This window comes from Crinia signifera, chromosome 1 (assembly GCF_055691185.1).
Source record: "Crinia signifera chromosome 1, ASM5569118v1, whole genome shotgun sequence".
Lineage (NCBI taxonomy): Eukaryota > Metazoa > Chordata > Amphibia > Anura > Myobatrachidae > Crinia > Crinia signifera.
Window position 1 is genome coordinate 372,050,694 of NC_139217.1, and position 19,819 is coordinate 372,070,512.

The 19,819-nt window shown below is 40.9% G+C and overlaps 1 protein-coding gene across 4 annotated transcripts in view; it reads right to left on the reverse strand.

Moving 5' to 3' along the window:
- MPHOSPH9 (M-phase phosphoprotein 9) overlaps positions 1-19,819 on the reverse strand; it is a 76,293-nt gene that overhangs the window by 8,915 nt on the left and 47,559 nt on the right. For all 4 annotated transcript variants that reach the window (XM_083151271.1, XM_083151267.1, XM_083151268.1 and 1 more), the window contains 8 exons: positions 9,704-9,791; positions 8,195-8,410; positions 7,784-7,831; positions 6,695-6,759; positions 6,320-6,421; positions 6,064-6,225; positions 4,209-4,375; positions 2,971-3,126 (listed from right to left, as the gene is read on the reverse strand). In XM_083151271.1, coding sequence (XP_083007397.1) covers positions 2,971-3,126; positions 4,209-4,375; positions 6,064-6,225; positions 6,320-6,421; positions 6,695-6,759; positions 7,784-7,831; positions 8,195-8,410; positions 9,704-9,791 — 1,004 coding nt within the window. The remainder of the gene's footprint in view (positions 1-2,970; positions 3,127-4,208; positions 4,376-6,063; positions 6,226-6,319; positions 6,422-6,694; positions 6,760-7,783; positions 7,832-8,194; positions 8,411-9,703; positions 9,792-19,819) is intronic.

Below are 19,819 nucleotides of genomic sequence, written 5' to 3' on the forward strand. Positions count from 1 at the left end.
TAATTTCTTCAACCTTTAGCACTTTGAGAACCACTGATTTATAGCGTTTTGCTCTAACATTTGTAAAACAAAGCCCCCTAGGGTATCCAAATTGTTTTCATGGCAGCCCTAGGCCAAAAAAGTTTCATATTGCGAAATTTGTGTGTTATAGGTCATCTTTACGGTCCGCTTTGTTTTGAGGGACAGAATTTGCTTCTGTTTATCCACATATGTATGACTGGAAGTCACAAACACTAGTTTTGTCTATTACTCTGGCCAAAACCCCAGGGTGCCACGGCACACAGTTTTGAAACCACTGCTCTAAAGTGTTAAAAAAAAAAAGTTTCATATGCTCTTTAAAATCCACATGTTGACATGAACACATGCTCACACTGGGGCACTGTGCAGAGAGTTCCACACTAAGGGCATGAGTCTGCACCTTGAACATACACTATATATAGACAATTTTTTTTGTTACTTATTGAATGTTACCTGCCTGACAGCATTAAGGCAACTGTGAATGTAAGTAGAGGAGGGATTGGTCTGTTTTCCAGGGTTTGGGCTAGGTCAGTTATCTCCAGAGATGGGCAAACTTAATGCTTCGTCATTCCAAGACATTTTGAACAATGCTATGCTTCTAACTTTGTGGCAACAGTTTGGGAAAGGCCCTTTCTATTCAAACATGACTGTGTCCCAGTGCACAAAGCAAGTGCCAGAAAAACATGTAATAAAGTTATACCAGCGCTCGCTGCATAAAAATCTTGAGAGTTTGATGGTTTGTATTAATACAGCAATATTTATTAAAACTAGTTAACACATTAAAAATCAACACAATAAATGCTATAGTTACCACAGATACTGTGATCAAAATGCCACTGGTGTAACATTTGTATTGTATTAATACCATATACTAGATTAGGAACAGCTCCAAACAATGGAGTTGTGGAAGGGTCAGACTTACTCACATTTGCACAGACTGGGAAAATCATTAGATGGTGAGTGAGTTGCGAATGGATTGACAGATCAGCAATCCATTCGCAGATCTGCACAGGGTGGGATTTCACTCTGACTGGGCAGTCACTATCTGGATGCAGACCTCAGCAAATTCACACAGCAGTGATCATGTCTGAATCAGGCCCAATGTCCACAATGTCTACAAAAATCAGCAAGGGTTAATGGATGTTATTTAGGCAGTTCCAGCAGTCTCCTTAGCAATCAAATGTCCAAATGTATGGGCTGGAGGGATGATCCACAAGGGAGCCATCCAATGCAGGATTTAATCCAAAGGAGTGTATACCAGTCCAAAGTTATAGGGCCTACACACATACTGATATATAGACAATTTCTAAGCGACTTTGCTTAGTTTGGCAAAGTTGCTTAGAAAATGCCCCTACATCAGTGTGTGTGTGTGTGTGTGTGTGTGTGTGTGTGTGTGTGTGTGTGTGTGTGTGTAGGGGCTTTAGTGACAGCAATGTGTGTCCCTGGCTGAGATTGATGGCCAGTGTCCATCAATCTCGCTGGTCGCCAGTGTTCTCCACCAGAGAACACTGGCGCTGGCAGCACGTTCAGCAAACAGCAATCTGCTTGGGCTGTCACCTCAGTGCACAGCACTGCCGGACCTAGCATAGCCAAGTCGCCCCTACACGCATCGCTTTGTGTGTAGGGCCCAAAAGTCCAGAGTAAACGGATTCATGAGTCCATGTGGCAGCAATTTCTGGGCTTAACAGTTTACGTTATAATTATAGCGGGTATTTTTTTGTTTTTTTAACCATTTTAATAAATATGGTTTTATTATTACAAATCCAAATTCTCACGTTTGTTTACAGCAAAAATGGGTATAACTACGGCAGTAGCAGGGTGGTCGCATTTAGCTGACTCTGAAGGACATCGTAGCAGGGCGGGTTTGTTAGTCGCACAAGGGGGGGATCACACTTTAAAAAAAACTAAGGTGGCAGGCAGATATAGCACTTGAATGTATCTCTTTATTAAATTGTTGATTGGATAGTGTGTGTCTAACTCAGACAGTGTATATTCTGTATATATGAGTTGGTTAATCACAGGCTTAGAGCTTATATTTGGAGTGGGTCACGTGTTTTTTGAAGTGTGATCCCCACCTCTGTATGTCTATTTATGGGTTTCTTAATATTTTCGCAGCCTTTTAAATAAAACAATAAAGGTTCAATTTTATAACTCTTTTTCTTGGTGCACCAATAGTGGACATTCTTTTCTCTTTTGTAATGTCTCTGAAGGACATCACCTTCTCAACCTGCTCCAAATTGCAGGAAGCCTGCAGTTGATGTACAGTTGATGTAAAGAAAACTGCAACAACAGTATTTAAAGAAAACAAACAAATATCAAAACCAATTCAATCTGTAATCTGTCACACAGGGCCTTATTTTGGTTCACTCTTTCTGACAAAATCCTTCTTAGAAGGACAAAACCATGTGCACTGCAGGGGAGCATATGCAAAATGTGCAGAGAGAGTTAGATTTGGGTGGGGTTTTACTTCAAAGTGAGATCTATATTGAAGTGTAAAAATAAAGCAGCCAGTATTTTCCCTGCACAGAAACAAAATTACTCACCCAAATCTAATTATCTCTGCACATGTTACATCTGCCCCCCTGCAGTGCACATGGTTTTGTCCATCTAAGAAGTATTTTGTCAGAAAGAGTGAACCAAAATAAGGACCACAGTTAACCTATGCCTATATAAATGGGCATAGAATAGTGGGAAGAGCAGGATCATGCAGATAATGTTGTTAAAAGTCCTGCAGAATTCTCCATACCCGATGGTCAAGCATCCCCAATGTTTGATAAAGAAACACAATTATGTCTTTATAGTACTAAGCAAAAACCTAATTATGGGCTCAATGTAAGAATTTCATGTTTAGCAATCAGATGATAATGTCAATATCCACTATTGCATAAAGGCTCTAGCAGTGATGTGTTGTTGTACGATACACAACTGATGAGATTTCATATGGACCCTTACTTGGGGTAGTTGCTGACTTTCGGATGGAGGGTGGAAGTGAAGATGATCGCGGGCCTGAGGGAGAGTTTAGCCGTCTTTGTGGTTGTTTACTTTCTGGAGATCCGCGAGGAGTACAAGTACCACTGAAACCAGATATTTCTCTCTTACAGGACAGTTCTGGAACACAAACATGTAAAAACCTATTTATTATAGTTCTTGGGACTCATGCAGGAGCAATAGCTGCAGGAGGAGGGCTGGTGATATGTCTGGTGCTCTCCAGTCTCCCAGATAAGAGACCATATAGCAGCAGTGCCAGAGCTCCTTTTAGTGCCTCATGGATTGAAATGTATGATTGAATTCATGAAGAGCGTTATCCAAGCAGATTCATAGGATAAAAAAAAAAAAAGTCAGGCTGGACTAGTTAAAACGGTTGGTTATTCAAATAAAACTCCAGCTCCTCATAGAACTTTCGCCAAAGGGTTACAGAAGTTCAAATTCAAATAGCGCACTAGGACACAGGAAGCGGGGTGAAATTCAAAAGGACTGGTGCTAGTATTACCTGCGTTCACTGGGGGGGGGTAGATATATATATATATATCCATATCCAACACATCCCCATGTGAACGCAGGGAATACCAGAACCAGTCCTTTTGAATTTTAAAATATGCAATTTATTGTCCAAAAGCAGGACATCTCAATGCTTCAGAGCTCCATAAATCATGTAAAGTGACATCCATTAGGCAATACTCATCATATTCAGCGTCTCCTTGACGGCTGTTTCGGTGCCCATAGCACCTTTTTCAAGAGGGCTCAGCACACAAATAGCATTAAGAGATGTCTTATATTGGGCCCTCCCACACCACCTCAACTGTTACAATCAGCGCTGTCCTCCGGCATCACAGTTTGCCGCAAAGCCGTCCGCCCCCATCAGCCTCCTAGCCGGAAGCAATGCTGTTCACATTGTAGGACGGGGACAAGCAGAGGGTTCCCAGGTGCCGGAAGTGCAGCGGACAACAGCGTGTACATTGCCATGGAGACATGTTTGCACAAAACTTACTAATACATAAACAGTCTGCCTGTTACTATTGCATATTAACTACGGTAGGTGCAAACCAGTATATAGTCATAAAGTGCTTAGACACATACATACATACATACATACATACATACATACATACATACACACACACACACACACACACACACACACACACAGTATATATCCATTGAATGTGGAGTAGAAGAAAGCAAAGGCTTACCATAAAATGCATTGTCTTTATTTTTAAGAGTGTTCCAACTTTTCAATTCTTTCTCTTCTTCAAAATCTCTCAAAGCTTTTAGAATTGGACTCTCCTGACTGCTACTGTCTTTGGGTTTAGGTGCCAGAATATCGTGTAAAAAATCCTTTTCAGGAGGAAAATTGTACCTTAAAAATAAGAAAAACGTATGGATACACAAATGTAGTGTCTTAACATTTTTATGTGAATCACAACAAATATTATCAATTCAGGTATCTTTATGATGCCATAAGAGGAGTGCTGGTTTTAATGTAAAGCATGGGCGAATTGGTTTTAAGTCTGGTCAAATTTTCGGTACTTGTGTATTTGCAGGGTGCCCAATTTACATACGTACGGCACCGTAGGAAAATCGCATTGCATGCAATTTTGCGGTGCGATGCGATTTAGTGCACCTCTGGCCGCGGATCGCATGCCATTTCCGGTGCGATTTTTCATTGTATAAGCATGCTATTTGCACACCACCACTATCCACGTCACCCCGAAGCGTGGTGAGCGCAGTGAGCCACTGACCTTTTTATAACCCCACACACACACACACGTTGGCGTAGAGTTGATTTTCTAAAGCGTGGAGGGAGCAGCGAGCCTCCAAGCCCGAAGCGCGGCGAGCCCCGCGAGAGGACGTGGAATACATGTCCCCTCGCGGGGCTCACCACGCTTCTGGCTCGCCTACGTGGATAGTGGGGGTATGAAAAGGTCGGGAGGACACGTTCCGCGTGCACTCGCCACGCTTCGGGGTGACGTGGATAGTGGGGTGTGTGCTAAATCCCATTGCATCACATAGACGTGTACACTGGGGGTGTTGTGCTGAATCACATTGCACGCAAAATCGCATGTTGCAGGATGCAGTGAATAAATTAACTAGTGAGATTTCACGACGCAGAATAGCCCACTAAGCAAATAGCTTAGCGGGCGCCCTGCAAATACACAAGTACCAAATTTTCCTCTTTTGTACTAAGGGTCCTTTCCTAGTGTATGCGATAATTAGGTTGGCAGTCAATAGTTTGATCACTCTTGGTTGACACAGAATAGGTCGACACATGAAAAAGGTCAACATGCATTAGGGCAACGTGGTCAAACGGTTGACACAAGCCAAATGTCAACATGAAAAAGTTAACATGTTTTTCTTGAAAAAAAATTGTTAAAACCGACTTCTTATTCCCAGTGGAGAATATAAAAGTGTGCTGAGCACAGCAAGGCCCCATGACTGAAGCATGGCGGGCGCAGTGAGCCATGTGAGGGGACGCAGTCTCAATATGGGATGTGGTGAACCATTATATGGACAGTACAAATATGTAGCAGACAAACATACAGCTAATCCAATCATGTACATCAGTGGTTCCCACGTTTTCCAGCTCACCCGGCAGGTGCACTCAGTATTCAGGCACATGTAAAAAGATCCACAAGTAGAGCTGATTATAGCATTTGTGATTCTGTGTGGAGACCTGCAAAACATGCACTGTTGGGGGTAACTGAGGACCAGGGTTGGGAACCACGGATGTACATGGACAAGGATCTAAGGCACAGTCTCCTACTGTCCTCAAGGCATCGTAAAAGTCCAGGTATCAAGGATATCGAAGCTAGAGTACAAATGACTTAATCAGCAACTGAAGGAGTTTGGGAAATGCTGCCCTAAAGTATGTTTCCTGCTCCTTGTTGAATCCATGTCATCAAGTATTCAGGTAGTTCTACAGGCAAAGGTGTAGCTCTATCCGGTACGGAGTACAAATTCATGCATACCACCACTGACTAAGTAGACATTTATCCAGCCGGATACATTCCGCTTTCATCATTAGAACAATTATTTTATCTGCCTCACCTGTCTGAGATATATGGTGCTTCCTGTTTGGCCTCCATCTCTTTGGCTTTGTTATCAAGAGTTTGGCTGGTAAAGATGGCACTGTCTGTTCCAGAAGCATGATACTTCTGCGCTACATCATCCATGGCATAGACGCTACCAGTCACAGGTCTCATTTCATTACTTAGCGATAAAAAAATAAGAATAAACTCAGAGCTTTGTATAGTAAAACTAATTCTACCCATAACTATGCAACTTATAGTCCAAACCGGCTTACTTCGGATTGGACGCCCACAACTGGCTCTCAGTAATATGACGAAGTTTCACCATGTTTTCCTGCTCCAGTTGTTTGCTCTGCTTTTCATGCCGTGAAACAATCCTGTTACAGGCGAGCAGAACACAAAACATATAAATCAGCAATTTAGAAACCATAATAGATTGATCTTGTGCCGCAAGTAAGGGAAAAAAATAAAATAAAAACTAAAATATCTTATTTTTCTCCATTACATACAGTAGGTTCAGCTCCCACTCAATCTCTCTGCCTTTGCATTAGTCAGGCTCTTGCATTAGTGAGGACAAAACCCCCAATTTAAGGGCATCTGTTACCCAGAGCTGACAATATTCCCATCCAAGGGAGAACACAGGCATTTACCTTTTGAGCTCCTTGACTTCACCATGTGCATTACACAATTTGTTCTCTGTTATACATAGCAAATCCTGAAAAGACAAAAAAAAAAAATTCTCTCAGTGGTGCTTAGAATCTAGGGGGGAGGGGAAATAGGTGCTCCTGGGAATAAACCTATATACGCAAACACAGAAAAAGCATACACACTCTTTAGTCATCCCCCTCAGGGCTGTGAGTTCATAATGCTGACCTCTACGCCAACCATGCTGCACTAATACTACCAATATTAATACTAAGAGGGAATTGTAATAGCCTGCACATCCGAGTGTGAATGTGTTTAGTTTTTTTTGTTTGTTATTTTTTTATTATTCTCTTTATTTAGGACAGCAATGAACATACAAGTGTTGGGTTACAATTGAGACTGAACATAACTAGTGATAATCATAAATACAGGCAGGAGTGCTTTAGGAGAGGAGGAGGACCTTGTGCAGCCTCCTCCATTCGGGCCCCCTCCTCTATCCCAGCCACAGCGCCACACTCTGCACAGTGCAGTAGGTTCGCTGGAGGGCTCAGACTCCACTGTGCATACGCAGAACGCCCAAAATGGGCCCAGCCTTAAGGCACTAGAATAATTGTCTCCCAGGGCAAGGAGGGGCAGTGTAACCATCAAGTGCCCATTCTACTCTGACACATCTATACCCAGAGTTCTCCAGTATCCGCCATTGGATGCAAGAGAAAGGGATGTTTTTACAAAAAAAAAAAAAAATGTCCAGAAAGCAGCAGCCCCAATCCATCCGAGGCCACATATACCTCCACATTGATTTTACATAAGTGTATGCTACAAGCACATTTTACTCTGAAATCAACACTATGGTTATATAAAAGGCACTATAGAGAGGGCCCACGACGGACTACCGACATAACAGTTTATCTACTCACTAGTACTTGCTTATACGGGTGACCTATGCTGTACAGCTGCAAACAATGCAATGCAGTTCCGCACATGACAGACATCTCTTGATTGGTAATTTTTTCTATCCTTCTTGATACTTTAGGTGTAAAATCAATTCAATTAACTTATTTAACATTTTCTACAAAATAGTACAAGTCTCTTACTTTTACTCGTTCATGTTCCTTCCCAAGAGATTCATATTCTAACAATAGCTGAAAGACAAAAAGGACAATGATATCAAATACCTTCCTTGTAACAAGGGCTGCTAAGGCACAGCATTTCCTCTGTGATCCAACTACCAGTGGCCTTCAGTGTATGCTAGAGGGCTATTATACACCACTGGGTACCAGAATGTAAATGACACAGCACGTACAAGAGGGCAAGTCACTTCTTTGGTATTGCCAACTTATTAAGTCCTTGTAAAATTCTGACTACTTCAGGAAGAAATTGTAGTTATAAGCTCAAATGCCTTGTGATTATCTTAAAAAGAAGACCTATATTACTCACAGGGCTGAATCAGGCCCAATATATTTCTAAGGGCCAAATGACAGAACTGCAGGCAATTCTGAACTTACATCTTGAAACATCTTATGTTCCTGCTTTATTCTGGCTTCGTTATCGTCTGACTTCCTGAAAGCCTTTGCTAAGGATTCTTCAACCTCTTTGAGCCTGGACTGTAATCGGCTGATTGCATTTTCTTTTTCTTTGCTATTTTCCCTCATTTCCTCAATTTGGTCTCTTAATTCTCTTGATGTATTGTCAGAACAGAGGTAATGTTCCTTCCACTCCGCCTAGAAATGGACGCAAAATGGAAACATTAGCATTTCATTGAGCAATGCGAAGACCCCCCTAGGATGGACTTCTAAAAGCAACACGGTAATCACAAGTAATGTAACATCACTAGGTAAAGTATATAAGTATGCTAAGTAACACTACACGTTCTTTCAAATATAAGCCCTATCCGAATGTAACCATTCACCTGGTGGAGACATCCTATTCCAGCTCGAAAGCCAACATGTAAAGATCAGCACAATATAACAAAGTGACAAGGTCAGACTGTAATATCCAATGAGACAATCCAAAAATAGCTTGCCAATAATACATAAAAAAACAAGTCAATGGTAGATACTGGGACACAAAGTCACCCATCCATGTTTTGGCTAGATATAAGGACAGCTATAATAGACATTAGCATTTTGTAAGCCGATACAGCTGAAGTTGCACACAGAATACAGTATAAGTGTAGTACTCAATGACATATAGCAATAAATAAGGCCAACCGGATACTAGCATGCATAAAAGGGGGCATGGAGACTAGGAACTCAAATGTAATTATGCCACTGTACAAAGCATTGGTTAGACCACATCAGGAATATGGAGTACAATTCTGGGCCCCACACTATAAAAAGCACATCATAGAACTGGAAAAAGTCCAAACAGCAACAAAACTAAGAAAAGCAATGGAGAATTTAAGCTATGAAGCTAGACTGAACCATTTAGGATTGTGTACGCTAGAAGAGAGAAGTTTAAGGGGGGACATGCTTAACATGTTCAAATATATCAGGGGCCAATATAATGAACTGTCAGACGCCCTTTTAACTGTAAGGAAGGACACGAGTTTAGATTAGAGGAAAGAAGATTTCCTTCCCTTAGAAGAAAACATTTTTTTAACAGTAAGTGCAGTCAAATTATAGAACTCTCTTCCTGGAGATGTGGTGTTGGCAGACACAAATTCGATTAAAATGAGGTTGGACAAACATCTATTGGTTAAAAACATACAGGGGTATAAGCAATAATCATGGTCTGTCCTTGGAAGAGATCAGTGTACACTATGTATAGCAAGGGAGGAAGCTAATACACCAAGGTTGAACTGGATGGACGCGAGTCCTTATTCAGCATTAAATACTATGTAACTATATATTTAAAAAAATGCACAAAAGATGCTCACAACTAGAAGGGCTGTTTGCCGTGACTGCAGAAACAATGAAGGAGCACACATCTGTACAGAATAAGTGGAACTACCTTACATTTTGTCAGGGACCCACATAAAGACATTCTCTTCTATGCATGCATTGAATTCTTACCACTTGTTTTTCCAGTTCATTGTTTTGGTTCTCAAGTTTATGGATTTGTTTGCTGGCTTCTGTTAAAGCTCCTTCCAAGTGGGAACATCTAAACAAAAGAATAATTCTCAGTGGGCGAGTGTGTGCATAACCTCAAAATGCATTTAGTAGGGATGATTAATAGAGGTAAACAAAGAATAAGCATCAGCAAATAATAGAATGACACAATCATAGGGAAGGAACAGCACTCAGACTGTAGCGTGTAAATGGAGTCACATTATATTAAAAGTGACATCCGGTAACATGATCAATTACTGTTTGTGCGGTTTCTTCCTGATGGGAGAGACATTTTATTTATTTATATTATATCCGCCAGTAGTTGTTAGAAAAAAAAAAAAATATTATATATATATATATATATATATATATATATATATATATATATATATACACACACACACATATATATATATATATATATATATATATATATATATATATGTATCATGAAAGCAGCGGCACTCAAGAGACTTGTTAGCAGTGAATAAATCCGTTTATTCCGACATATGTTTCGAGCATAAACTGCTCGTCATCAGGGACAAACATACAATGAATATTGCACATATTTATACCGGAACAACCAAAAAACCCCATCCCCCCCAAGCGTCAGGTAACGTGCACACCTGAATGATCCTGCTCCCATCACACAAGCTTCAGACGCCGCATACTTACAAAGCATGCAGGACAGCTGAGTAGCGATCACGTGGGTAACAGGGTTCAATGGCAGCGTCCTGTTGCTAGGGATACCAATCACCATATGTGTTACAAAACATTTTTTTCTCTTTTTTTATATAAACATCTAAAACAAGAAAAAGACATACAAAATATACAGATTAAAAACATTCAGTATGCACCAAATATCACAGTATTGAGTTCAGAGTTATAAATTTATAATTATAAAGTGACATTTCATTTTATAAACAAATTACTGGATATGTATTATAAGAATATGTGAAAAACAACCACCTGTAACATCGTCTAATATTGTTAATTTATCCAGAGATGACCTGATATAAAAGACTCATAGAAAACAATGTAAGCCCAGGTATTCGTTTAAACCCCTAGGGGAAATCGTATCCAATCTATGCGTCCATTTGCTTTCAAGCTGTAACAGCATCCTACTACGATTACCACCCCTCCTGGGCACTGGTACATGATCAATTAGTTTTGCTCTTATGCTAGAAACGGAATGACCCTTCAGCATACAATGCCTTGCCACGGGCTGATCGCTGCTGCGATTTGCGATGGCAGCCCTAATCGCACTGAGATGATTAGCAAGGCGTTCTTTGAAGGTAGTTTCCGTCTTACCCACATAAACTAAGCCACATGGGCGCGTTAAGGTGTATATAACGAATTTAGAGGAACAAGTGAGTACATGCCTAATTTGATACTTTTTTCCACTATAAGGGTGAAAAAAAGAGTCTCCTGCCACAAGTGTACTGCAGGTTATACAACCTGTACACTTGTAACAGCCAGCTTTACGTGTCAAGAAATGGACTGGTTTGTCAGTTTTATCCATCTCTGTCACATCCAATTTCACTAAGAGATCCTTTAAATTTCGGCCCCTGCTATAGGCAGGCATAAGACGAACCCCGGAAAGTGAGGGCAGATCTGGATCCGAATTAACCATAGGCCATAACCTTTTGATTTTTTTAGTAGCATCAGGGCTAATCACAGTATATTTATTAACCCATGGTATCACTTTATCCTCTTTTGCCGATAATTTTGGTATTAAACAATCTTCTCTGGATCTCAATAAAACCCTCTCCTTAGTGGCCAATAATTCATCACGTGGGTACCCCCTTTGTTCAAACTTACCGACCATGTCGTCTAATGCTTTAATAGACTCTTCATGGTCACTAGTGATGCGTCTTGCTCTAAGCATCTGCGAATAAGGTAAACCCCGTCTCAGGGGTAGGGGATGAAAGCTGTCATTGACTAAGAGGGTGTTTCTGTCTGTCTTTTTGACGAAAATTGATGTGGACAATTTACCTTGATTTAAAGAGATATTAACATCTAAAAAGTGAATGGATTCACCACTGATATCAAAGGTAAATTGTACTGCCTCCTTCTTGGCATTGTGTGTCTCCAACAGTTCCCGTAATTTGGATTCAGTGTCGGACCACACAATCAGGAGATTATCGATAAATCAAACAAAATACAGCACAGACAGACAAATGGGAGGAGCTAAAAAAATATGTCGCTCCTGCTGGCACATGAAGGCATTGGCGTACGATGGGGCCACACTGGACCCCATCGCCACGCCCAGCCTCTGTAGGTAGTACCTACCGTTAAAGAAAAAATAATTTCGAGTCAAAATTAATTTCAAAAGTTCCATGAACAGAGGAATGGGTGGACCCTTGTAGTCAGGATTATTATTGATAAGCTCAAATACCGCCCCCAACCCCAAATCATGGGGGATGGAGGTATACAAGCTTACCACATCAGCACTACAAAGAATAGTTTCCGATGTCAGATTGGTCAATGCCTGCAAACCAACCAACAGGTCGGTGGTATCCTTAACATAAGTAGCAGTTTTCTGAATGCATGGATTCAAATACAAGTCCAGAAAAACAGAGACAGGTTGGTACAGGGACCCCCTGGCCGAGATAATAGGTCTGCCAGGGGGGTCCTGTAACCTTTTGTGTACCTTAGGCAAAGTGTAAAAAAGAGGGGTAATGGGAAAAGACACCTGTAGTGCTTTATAGTAATCTGCAGATATATCTCCTTTTTTGTATGCATTTTCCAAAATTGCGTCAAGTTCTCTTTTATAAACATTAATTGGATCAGCAGACAAAACAGTATACACATTGGTGTCAGATAGTTGCCTATAACATTCCCTCTTGTATGCCTCAGTACTCTGTATCACGATAGCTCCCCCCTTATCTGCGCTACGGATTACTATATCCGTGCGATTTTTTAACCCCTGTAATGCTTTCCATTCTAAACTAGACAAGTTAGAACAAATGTGGGCATTTTTAGCTGCAAGATTTTTACCAGTGTCATCCATCATTCTGGTAAATGTCTTTATGGAAGCATTAGAAGTGGGGGGATCAAAGGAGGAACCGCCTTGCAACTTACGTAGCTTTTGAAGAGCTGGATCAATGTTCTTAGGAAGTTCTAATTGTGTAGCAAAATGTTCGCGTAGTCTCAAAGTTCTATTAAACTTATAAGTGTCCAATTTCCATTGGAAGGTATCATGTGGAGTGGTTGGGGTAAACGATAAACCTTTGGCCAATAATTGATTTTCTATGTCAGTCAATGGTTTTTCTGATAAATTGAACACAAGTTGTTCTACTTGCCCCGTCTGTTTTGGGCTCTTGATCCTCTCCCTCTGCCCGCCCCTCCTCGTGGGGGGACGATTCTGCCGGCGATGATTGCTCGGGTGCAAACCCCTAAAGGGTGATGGGCTGTTGGGGGCAGGGTATCGTTGTCGCTGAAAGAGGAGCTGGAAGCCGCGTTAAATGATGCGTTATAACGCTGAGTGGTGTTTCTGCGGGCAAAGTGTCCTGTGTTGCTGTGTTGTGGGCTCAGCCATAAATAGACTGCATTGGTTGCATAGTCTTGTGCCACTTTGCGCTGCTTTTCCTTCTTAAATTTGATGAGGTCTTTCTTGCTAGCAGCATTTGAACTCATTAATAAACCGATTATCGTCCAGGATACAACAACTAATTGGATTGAGAAGCTCAACACCTCCGTGGATAATTACAAGAATTTTGGAAAATGCATACAAAAAAGGAGATATATCTGCAGATTACTATAAAGCACTACAGGTGTCTTTTCCCATTACCCCTCTTTTTTACACCTTGCCTAAGGTACACAAAAGGTTACAGGACCCCCCTGGCAGACCTATTATCTCGGCCAGGGGGTCCCTGTACCAACCTGTCTCTGTTTTTCTGGACTTGTATTTGAATCCATGCATTCAGAAAACTGCTACTTATGTTAAGGATACCACCGATCTGTTGGTTGGTTTGCAGGCTTTGACCAATCTGACATCGGAAACTATTCTTTGTAGTGCTGATGTGGTAAGCTTGTATACCTCCATCCCCCATGATTTGGGGTTGGGGGCGGTATTTGAGCTTATCAATAATAATCCTGACTACAAGGGTCCACCCATTCCTCTGTTCATGGAACTGTTGAAATTAATTTTGACTCGAAATTATTTTTTCTTTAACGGTAGGTACTACCTACAGAGGCTGGGCGTGGCGATGGGGTCCAGTGTGGCCCCATCGTACGCCAATGCCTTCATGTGCTAGCAGGAGCGACATATTTTTTTAGCTCCTCCCATTTGTCTGTCTGTGCTGTATTTTGTTCGATTTATCGATGATCTCCTGATTGTGTGGTCCGACACTGAATCCAAATTACGGGAACTGTTGGAGACACACAATGGTAAGGGGGGGTGTGGTAGAACCCGCACAGACTGAAAATTATGCTGAAGTATTAATTGTAGAACCAATATGAAGGACTATCCATAGTAAATTCTAATAGTCATTGATTGGTGGTGCGCCCCAAAATTCAGTATTGTAACTGAAAGAGGGGTTGTTGTTCACTTGATAGAAGCGAACCAAAGAAAGAAAAAAGCTTTGTGGGCGCACTCTTATTGTATGTAAATATGATGTTAATTTAAAATTTAACTTTTATTAAGATCCTGATAAAATGAAGTAACAAGAGCCGTTACAAGGAATGGAAGGACAGAGAAAATAATTAGAGCAAAGTCTATAATTAGATTTATAAAATGTAGTGTGATAGCACTAGTAGCTTTTTCACACATTAATCTCCATTCAGCGCATTAGTTCCTAATCTTCATTGGTATATATACACAATGTGATTATAGGCGAAGTTGAATGGTTAGTATCCCACAATTGGAAGGCTGGAATTGCCTTAAGGAGATATCGGTTGCCCCAGCGACAGGGTTTATTGGTATTTGTAGCTTGTATTGCTCATACAGTAGGCGTATCCAGTGCAATCTATTTGGGGAATATACTCGTCCAATTTTTGGATACCACACCAGTAATTCTTCAGGGGTCTCCCACCAAAATACTGAACTGGCCCTTCACTGCTTTGCTTCCAAGTTCGGAAAGTTTTTGGGCAGTTCCAGTGAGGTATGGTGGTATAATTAGGACTAAATTCCCATTCAGCAATTGCCTGGTTAACTGCAATTAGAGCATTTATAGCTAATTTCATACCATATGGTTTACAAAGAAATCCAAGGAGGTCAGTTATTTGGCAAATTGCAACTGTACGTGGCAACAGAGATTTGCCCTTATTGGGAGCCGAGTGTACCTTTGGGAATATATAATGGTAAGTGAAGACACAGGCAAGAGGTGCAAAAATTTATGAAATGGAATAAAGTGAGGAAATGAAAATATATATACGAGGTAAAAATACAGACAGAAGAGTAAAGAAAGGTTAAAGAATTAAGGTGCTGGGGGGGGGGGAGGGAAAGAGCAGCACCTGCTCCCTCCCCCCCCCCCCCCCCCAGCACCTTAATTCTTTAACCTTTCTTTACTCTTCTGTCTGTATTTTTACCTCGTATATATATTTTCATTTCCTCACTTTATTCCATTTCATAAATTTTTGCACCTCTTGCCTGTGTCTTCACTTACCATTATATATTCCCAAAGGTACACTCGGCTCCCAATAAGGGCAAATCTCTGTTGCCACGTACAGTTGCAATTTGCCAAATAACTGACCTCCTTGGATTTCTTTGTAAACCATATGGTATGAAATTAGCTATAAATGCTCTAATTGCAGTTAACCAGGCAATTGCTGAATGGGAATTTAGTCCTAATTATACCACCATACCTCACTGGAACTGCCCAAAAACTTTCCGAACTTGGAAGCAAAGCAGTGAAGGGCCAGTTCAGTATTTTGGTGGGAGACCCCTGAAGAATTACTGGTGTGGTATCCAAAAATTGGACAAGTATATTCCCCAAATAGATTGCACTGGATACGCCTACTGTATGAGCAATACAAGCTACTAATACCAATAAACCCTGTCGCTGGGGCAACCGATATCTCCTTAAGGCAATTCCAGCCTTCCAATTGTGGGATACTAACCATTCAACTTCGCCTATAATCACATTGTGTATATATACCAATGAAGATTAGGAACTAATGCGCTGAATGGAGATTAATGTGTGAAAAAGCTACTAGTGCTATCACACTACATTTTATAAATCTAATTATAGACTTTGCTCTAATTATTTTCTCTGTCCTTCCATTCCTTGTTACGGCTCTTGTTACTTCATTTTATCAGGATCTTAATAAAAGTTAAATTTTAAATTAACATCATATTTACATACAATAAGAGTGCGCCCACAAAGCTTTTTTCTTTCTTTGGTTCGCTTCTATCAAGTGAACAACAACCCCTCTTGGAGACACACAATGCCAAGAAGGAGGCAGTACAATTTACCTTTGATATCAGTGGTGAATCCATTCACTTTTTAGATGTTAATATCTCTTTAAATCAAGGTAAATTGTCCACATCAATTTTCGTCAAAAAGACAGACAGAAACACCCTCTTAGTCAATGACAGCTTTCATCCCCTACCCCTGAGACGGGGTTTACCTTATTCGCAGATGCTTAGAGCAAGACGCATCACTAGTGACCATGAAGAGTCTATTAAAGCATTAGACGACATGGTCGGTAAGTTTGAACAAAGGGGGTACCCACGTGATGAATTATTGGCCACTAAGGAGAGGGTTTTATTGAGATCCAGAGAAGATTGTTTAATACCAAAATTATCGGCAAAAGAGGATAAAGTGATACCATGGGTTAATAAATATACTGTGATTAGCCCTGATGCTACTAAAAAAATCAAAAGGTTATGGCCTATGGTTAATTCGGATCCAGATCTGCCCTCACTTTCCGGGGTTCGTCTTATGCCTGCCTATAGCAGGGGCCGAAATTTAAAGGATCTCTTAGTGAAATTGGATGTGACAGAGATGGATAAAACTGACAAACCAGTCCATTTCTTGACACGTAAAGCTGGCTGTTACAAGTGTACAGGTTGTATAACCTGCAGTACACTTGTGGCAGGAGACTCTTTTTTTCACCCTTATAGTGGAAAAAAGTATCAAATTAGGCATGTACTCACTTGTTCCTCTAAATTCGTTATATACACCTTAACGCGCCCATGTGGCTTAGTTTATGTGGGTAAGACGGAAACTACCTTCAAAGAACGCCTTGCTAATCATCTCAGTGCGATTAGGGCTGCCATCGCAAATCGCAGCAGCGATCAGCCCGTGGCAAGGCATTGTATGCTGAAGGGTCATTCCGTTTCTAGCATAAGAGCAAAACTAATTGATCATGTACCAGTGCCCAGGAGGGGTGGTAATCGTAGTAGGATGCTGTTACAGCTTGAAAGCAAATGGACGCATAGATTGGATACGATTTCCCCTAGGGGTTTAAACGAATACCTGGGCTTACATTGTTTTCTATGAGTCTTTTATATCAGGTCATCTCTGGATAAATTAACAATATTAGACGATGTTACAGGTGGTTGTTTTTCACATATTCTTATAATACATATCCAGTAATTTGTTTATAAAATGAAATGTCACTTTATAATTATAAATTTATAACTCTGAACTCAATACTGTGATATTTGGTGCATACTGAATGTTTTTAATCTGTATATTTTTTATGTCTTTTTCTTGTTTTAGATGTTTATATAAAAAAAGAGAAAAAAATGTTTTGTAACACATACGGTGATTGGTATCCCTAGCAACAGGACGCTGCCATTGAACCCTGTTACCCACGTGATCGCTACTCAGCTGTCCTGCATGCTTTGTAAGTATGCGGCGTCTGAAGCTTGTGTGATGGGAGCAGGATCATTCAGGTGTGCACGTTACCTGACGCTTGGGGGGGTGGGGTTTTTTGGTTGTTCCGGTATAAATATGTCCAATATTCATTGTATGTTTGTCCCTGATGACGAGCAGTTTATGCTCGAAACATATGTCGGAATAAACGGATTTATTCACTGCTAACAAGTCTCTTGAGTGCCGCTGCTTTCATGATACATATGTGAACTTTTCCAAAGTTACGGAAGGCACCAGAGCCATTCAGCTGTTGGAGCAATCGAGTGCCGGGATCTCGCAGGAGATATATATATATATATATATATATATATATATATATATATAGATATAGATATAGATATAGATATATATATATATACATACATACACACCACTGGGGACTTGACTTGATACAAGAATTCAAACAGACAGCCGATTTATCTATGGACGTTTCAGCCCTTTAATACAGGCTTTTATCAAAAAAGCCTGTATTAAGGGGCTGAAACGTCCATAGTATATATCCATCCAATTTTGCCCGGCACTCCTCTAGATGTCACTACGATACTTGCCCGGTGCCTTCCTTCCTGGACCCGCAGGTCCCTGTATGCAAGTAGAATTGATCAGGCGCCACTCTCGGATTCTTAGTGAAAAAAACGTGGTTTATTGCTCCAACATGTTTCGGATCCCTGAGGACAGGCAGTAGCCCGAAACATGTTGGAGCAATAAACTATTTTTTTTCCCACTAAGAATCCAAGAGTGGCGCCTGATCAATTCTACTTGATACACACACACACATACACACACACACACACACACACACACACACACACATCTATCTTGGTCCTTAATCTGCTTCCACAGCTTCCTCTCTCCATATCCAGCAAGTTTGAAAACAGATCATTTTAGTTCTGAAAATAATTCTGTTGACTGGTCTCTAGTGGTCACTGGCGGTACTTTAGCTCAGAGTTGAGGACAGAAACCTTAGCATTTTCGATGACGGGGGAATACTAGCAACCCATAAACCACCTTTGATTGATAATAAAAAAGCACCACGTAGCCATTGTGTAAGAAAATGTAGGCACAGCACTCAGCTTTTACACATTACTCATCAAGAGGGTATTTAGAAAGAACAAAAGCTTCACTGTGAAGAAGTACTAAAGTACAGTGGGAAGTATGCCTTTTAAGCTCTGTAATATATACAGCCAGATACCCAAGAGTCCACACTTGTATCATTTTAAGTGCGATACAACAGCTGCTATTAAGGAATTAAATATATTTGTCAAATTAAAATGCTACAGCAGTGGTGTCAAACTCATGGCCCGCTAGCTGTTGGGGAATTACACATCCCAGCATGCCCTGCCACAGTTTTAGCAATCCATTATATAAAATATGTAGCAGGGTATGCTGGGACATGTAGTTCCACAACAGCTGGAGGGCCATGAGTTTGACACCACTACTGTAGCATTTTAATTTGACAAATATATTTAATTCCTTAATAACAGCTGTTGTTTTTTTATATATTGACAAAGCTGCACCTCTACAAGCAGCGAAACACGATAGGTTATATCCGGGACCGGAGTAGCTGATTACCATTGGACCTTCACCACTTGGACTTTCCAGCGCTCTGGGTTGCCCACTCTCAACCCTGAGAGATCAATTTATCCACAACTCCGCACTTGCGGTTTATTATTGCTGTTACCACGTGGGTTCATCTTTATGCAGGAATCAAGGTTGGGTACAACAAATTGAAACCATTGACCAGTTGGTCCCACAATCCACCAACCCTGAGGACCCCTGCCACCATATGCCATCCCTGATATTGGAGCCTCTAGCGACGTGAGACAACTGTAGCTGAAACAGCTTCCAGCCCCATCACACCATTTGTGTCCCTGACCAACTGTGGCCCCACGGTCGCATTTATTTGAGGACCACTCCGCAATTCAGCTTTCGGGATTGGACCAAAATTACTACCAGTGGTAACTATTAGCCCACCGGGCAACCTGAATTATTTCAGACAATAGCCATAATTTCATCTACCATCCATTGGTTCCACTCTATTCAGCCTCCGGTCCAATTATCAAATCACCTTTTTATCTGATGGTTGTATTTATTTATGTTATGTTGTTTTAATTGATATTAAATATTTGTATGATTATTTAATCAAAACCAACACCACTTCTTTTTTGCCTTGGTCCTCTTGGGCTTAACTACCCCAGTAACAAGTGGCAGCTATTGGCACAGCACCCGTGGTAGCGCCTGTCCGTGCACTCTAGGG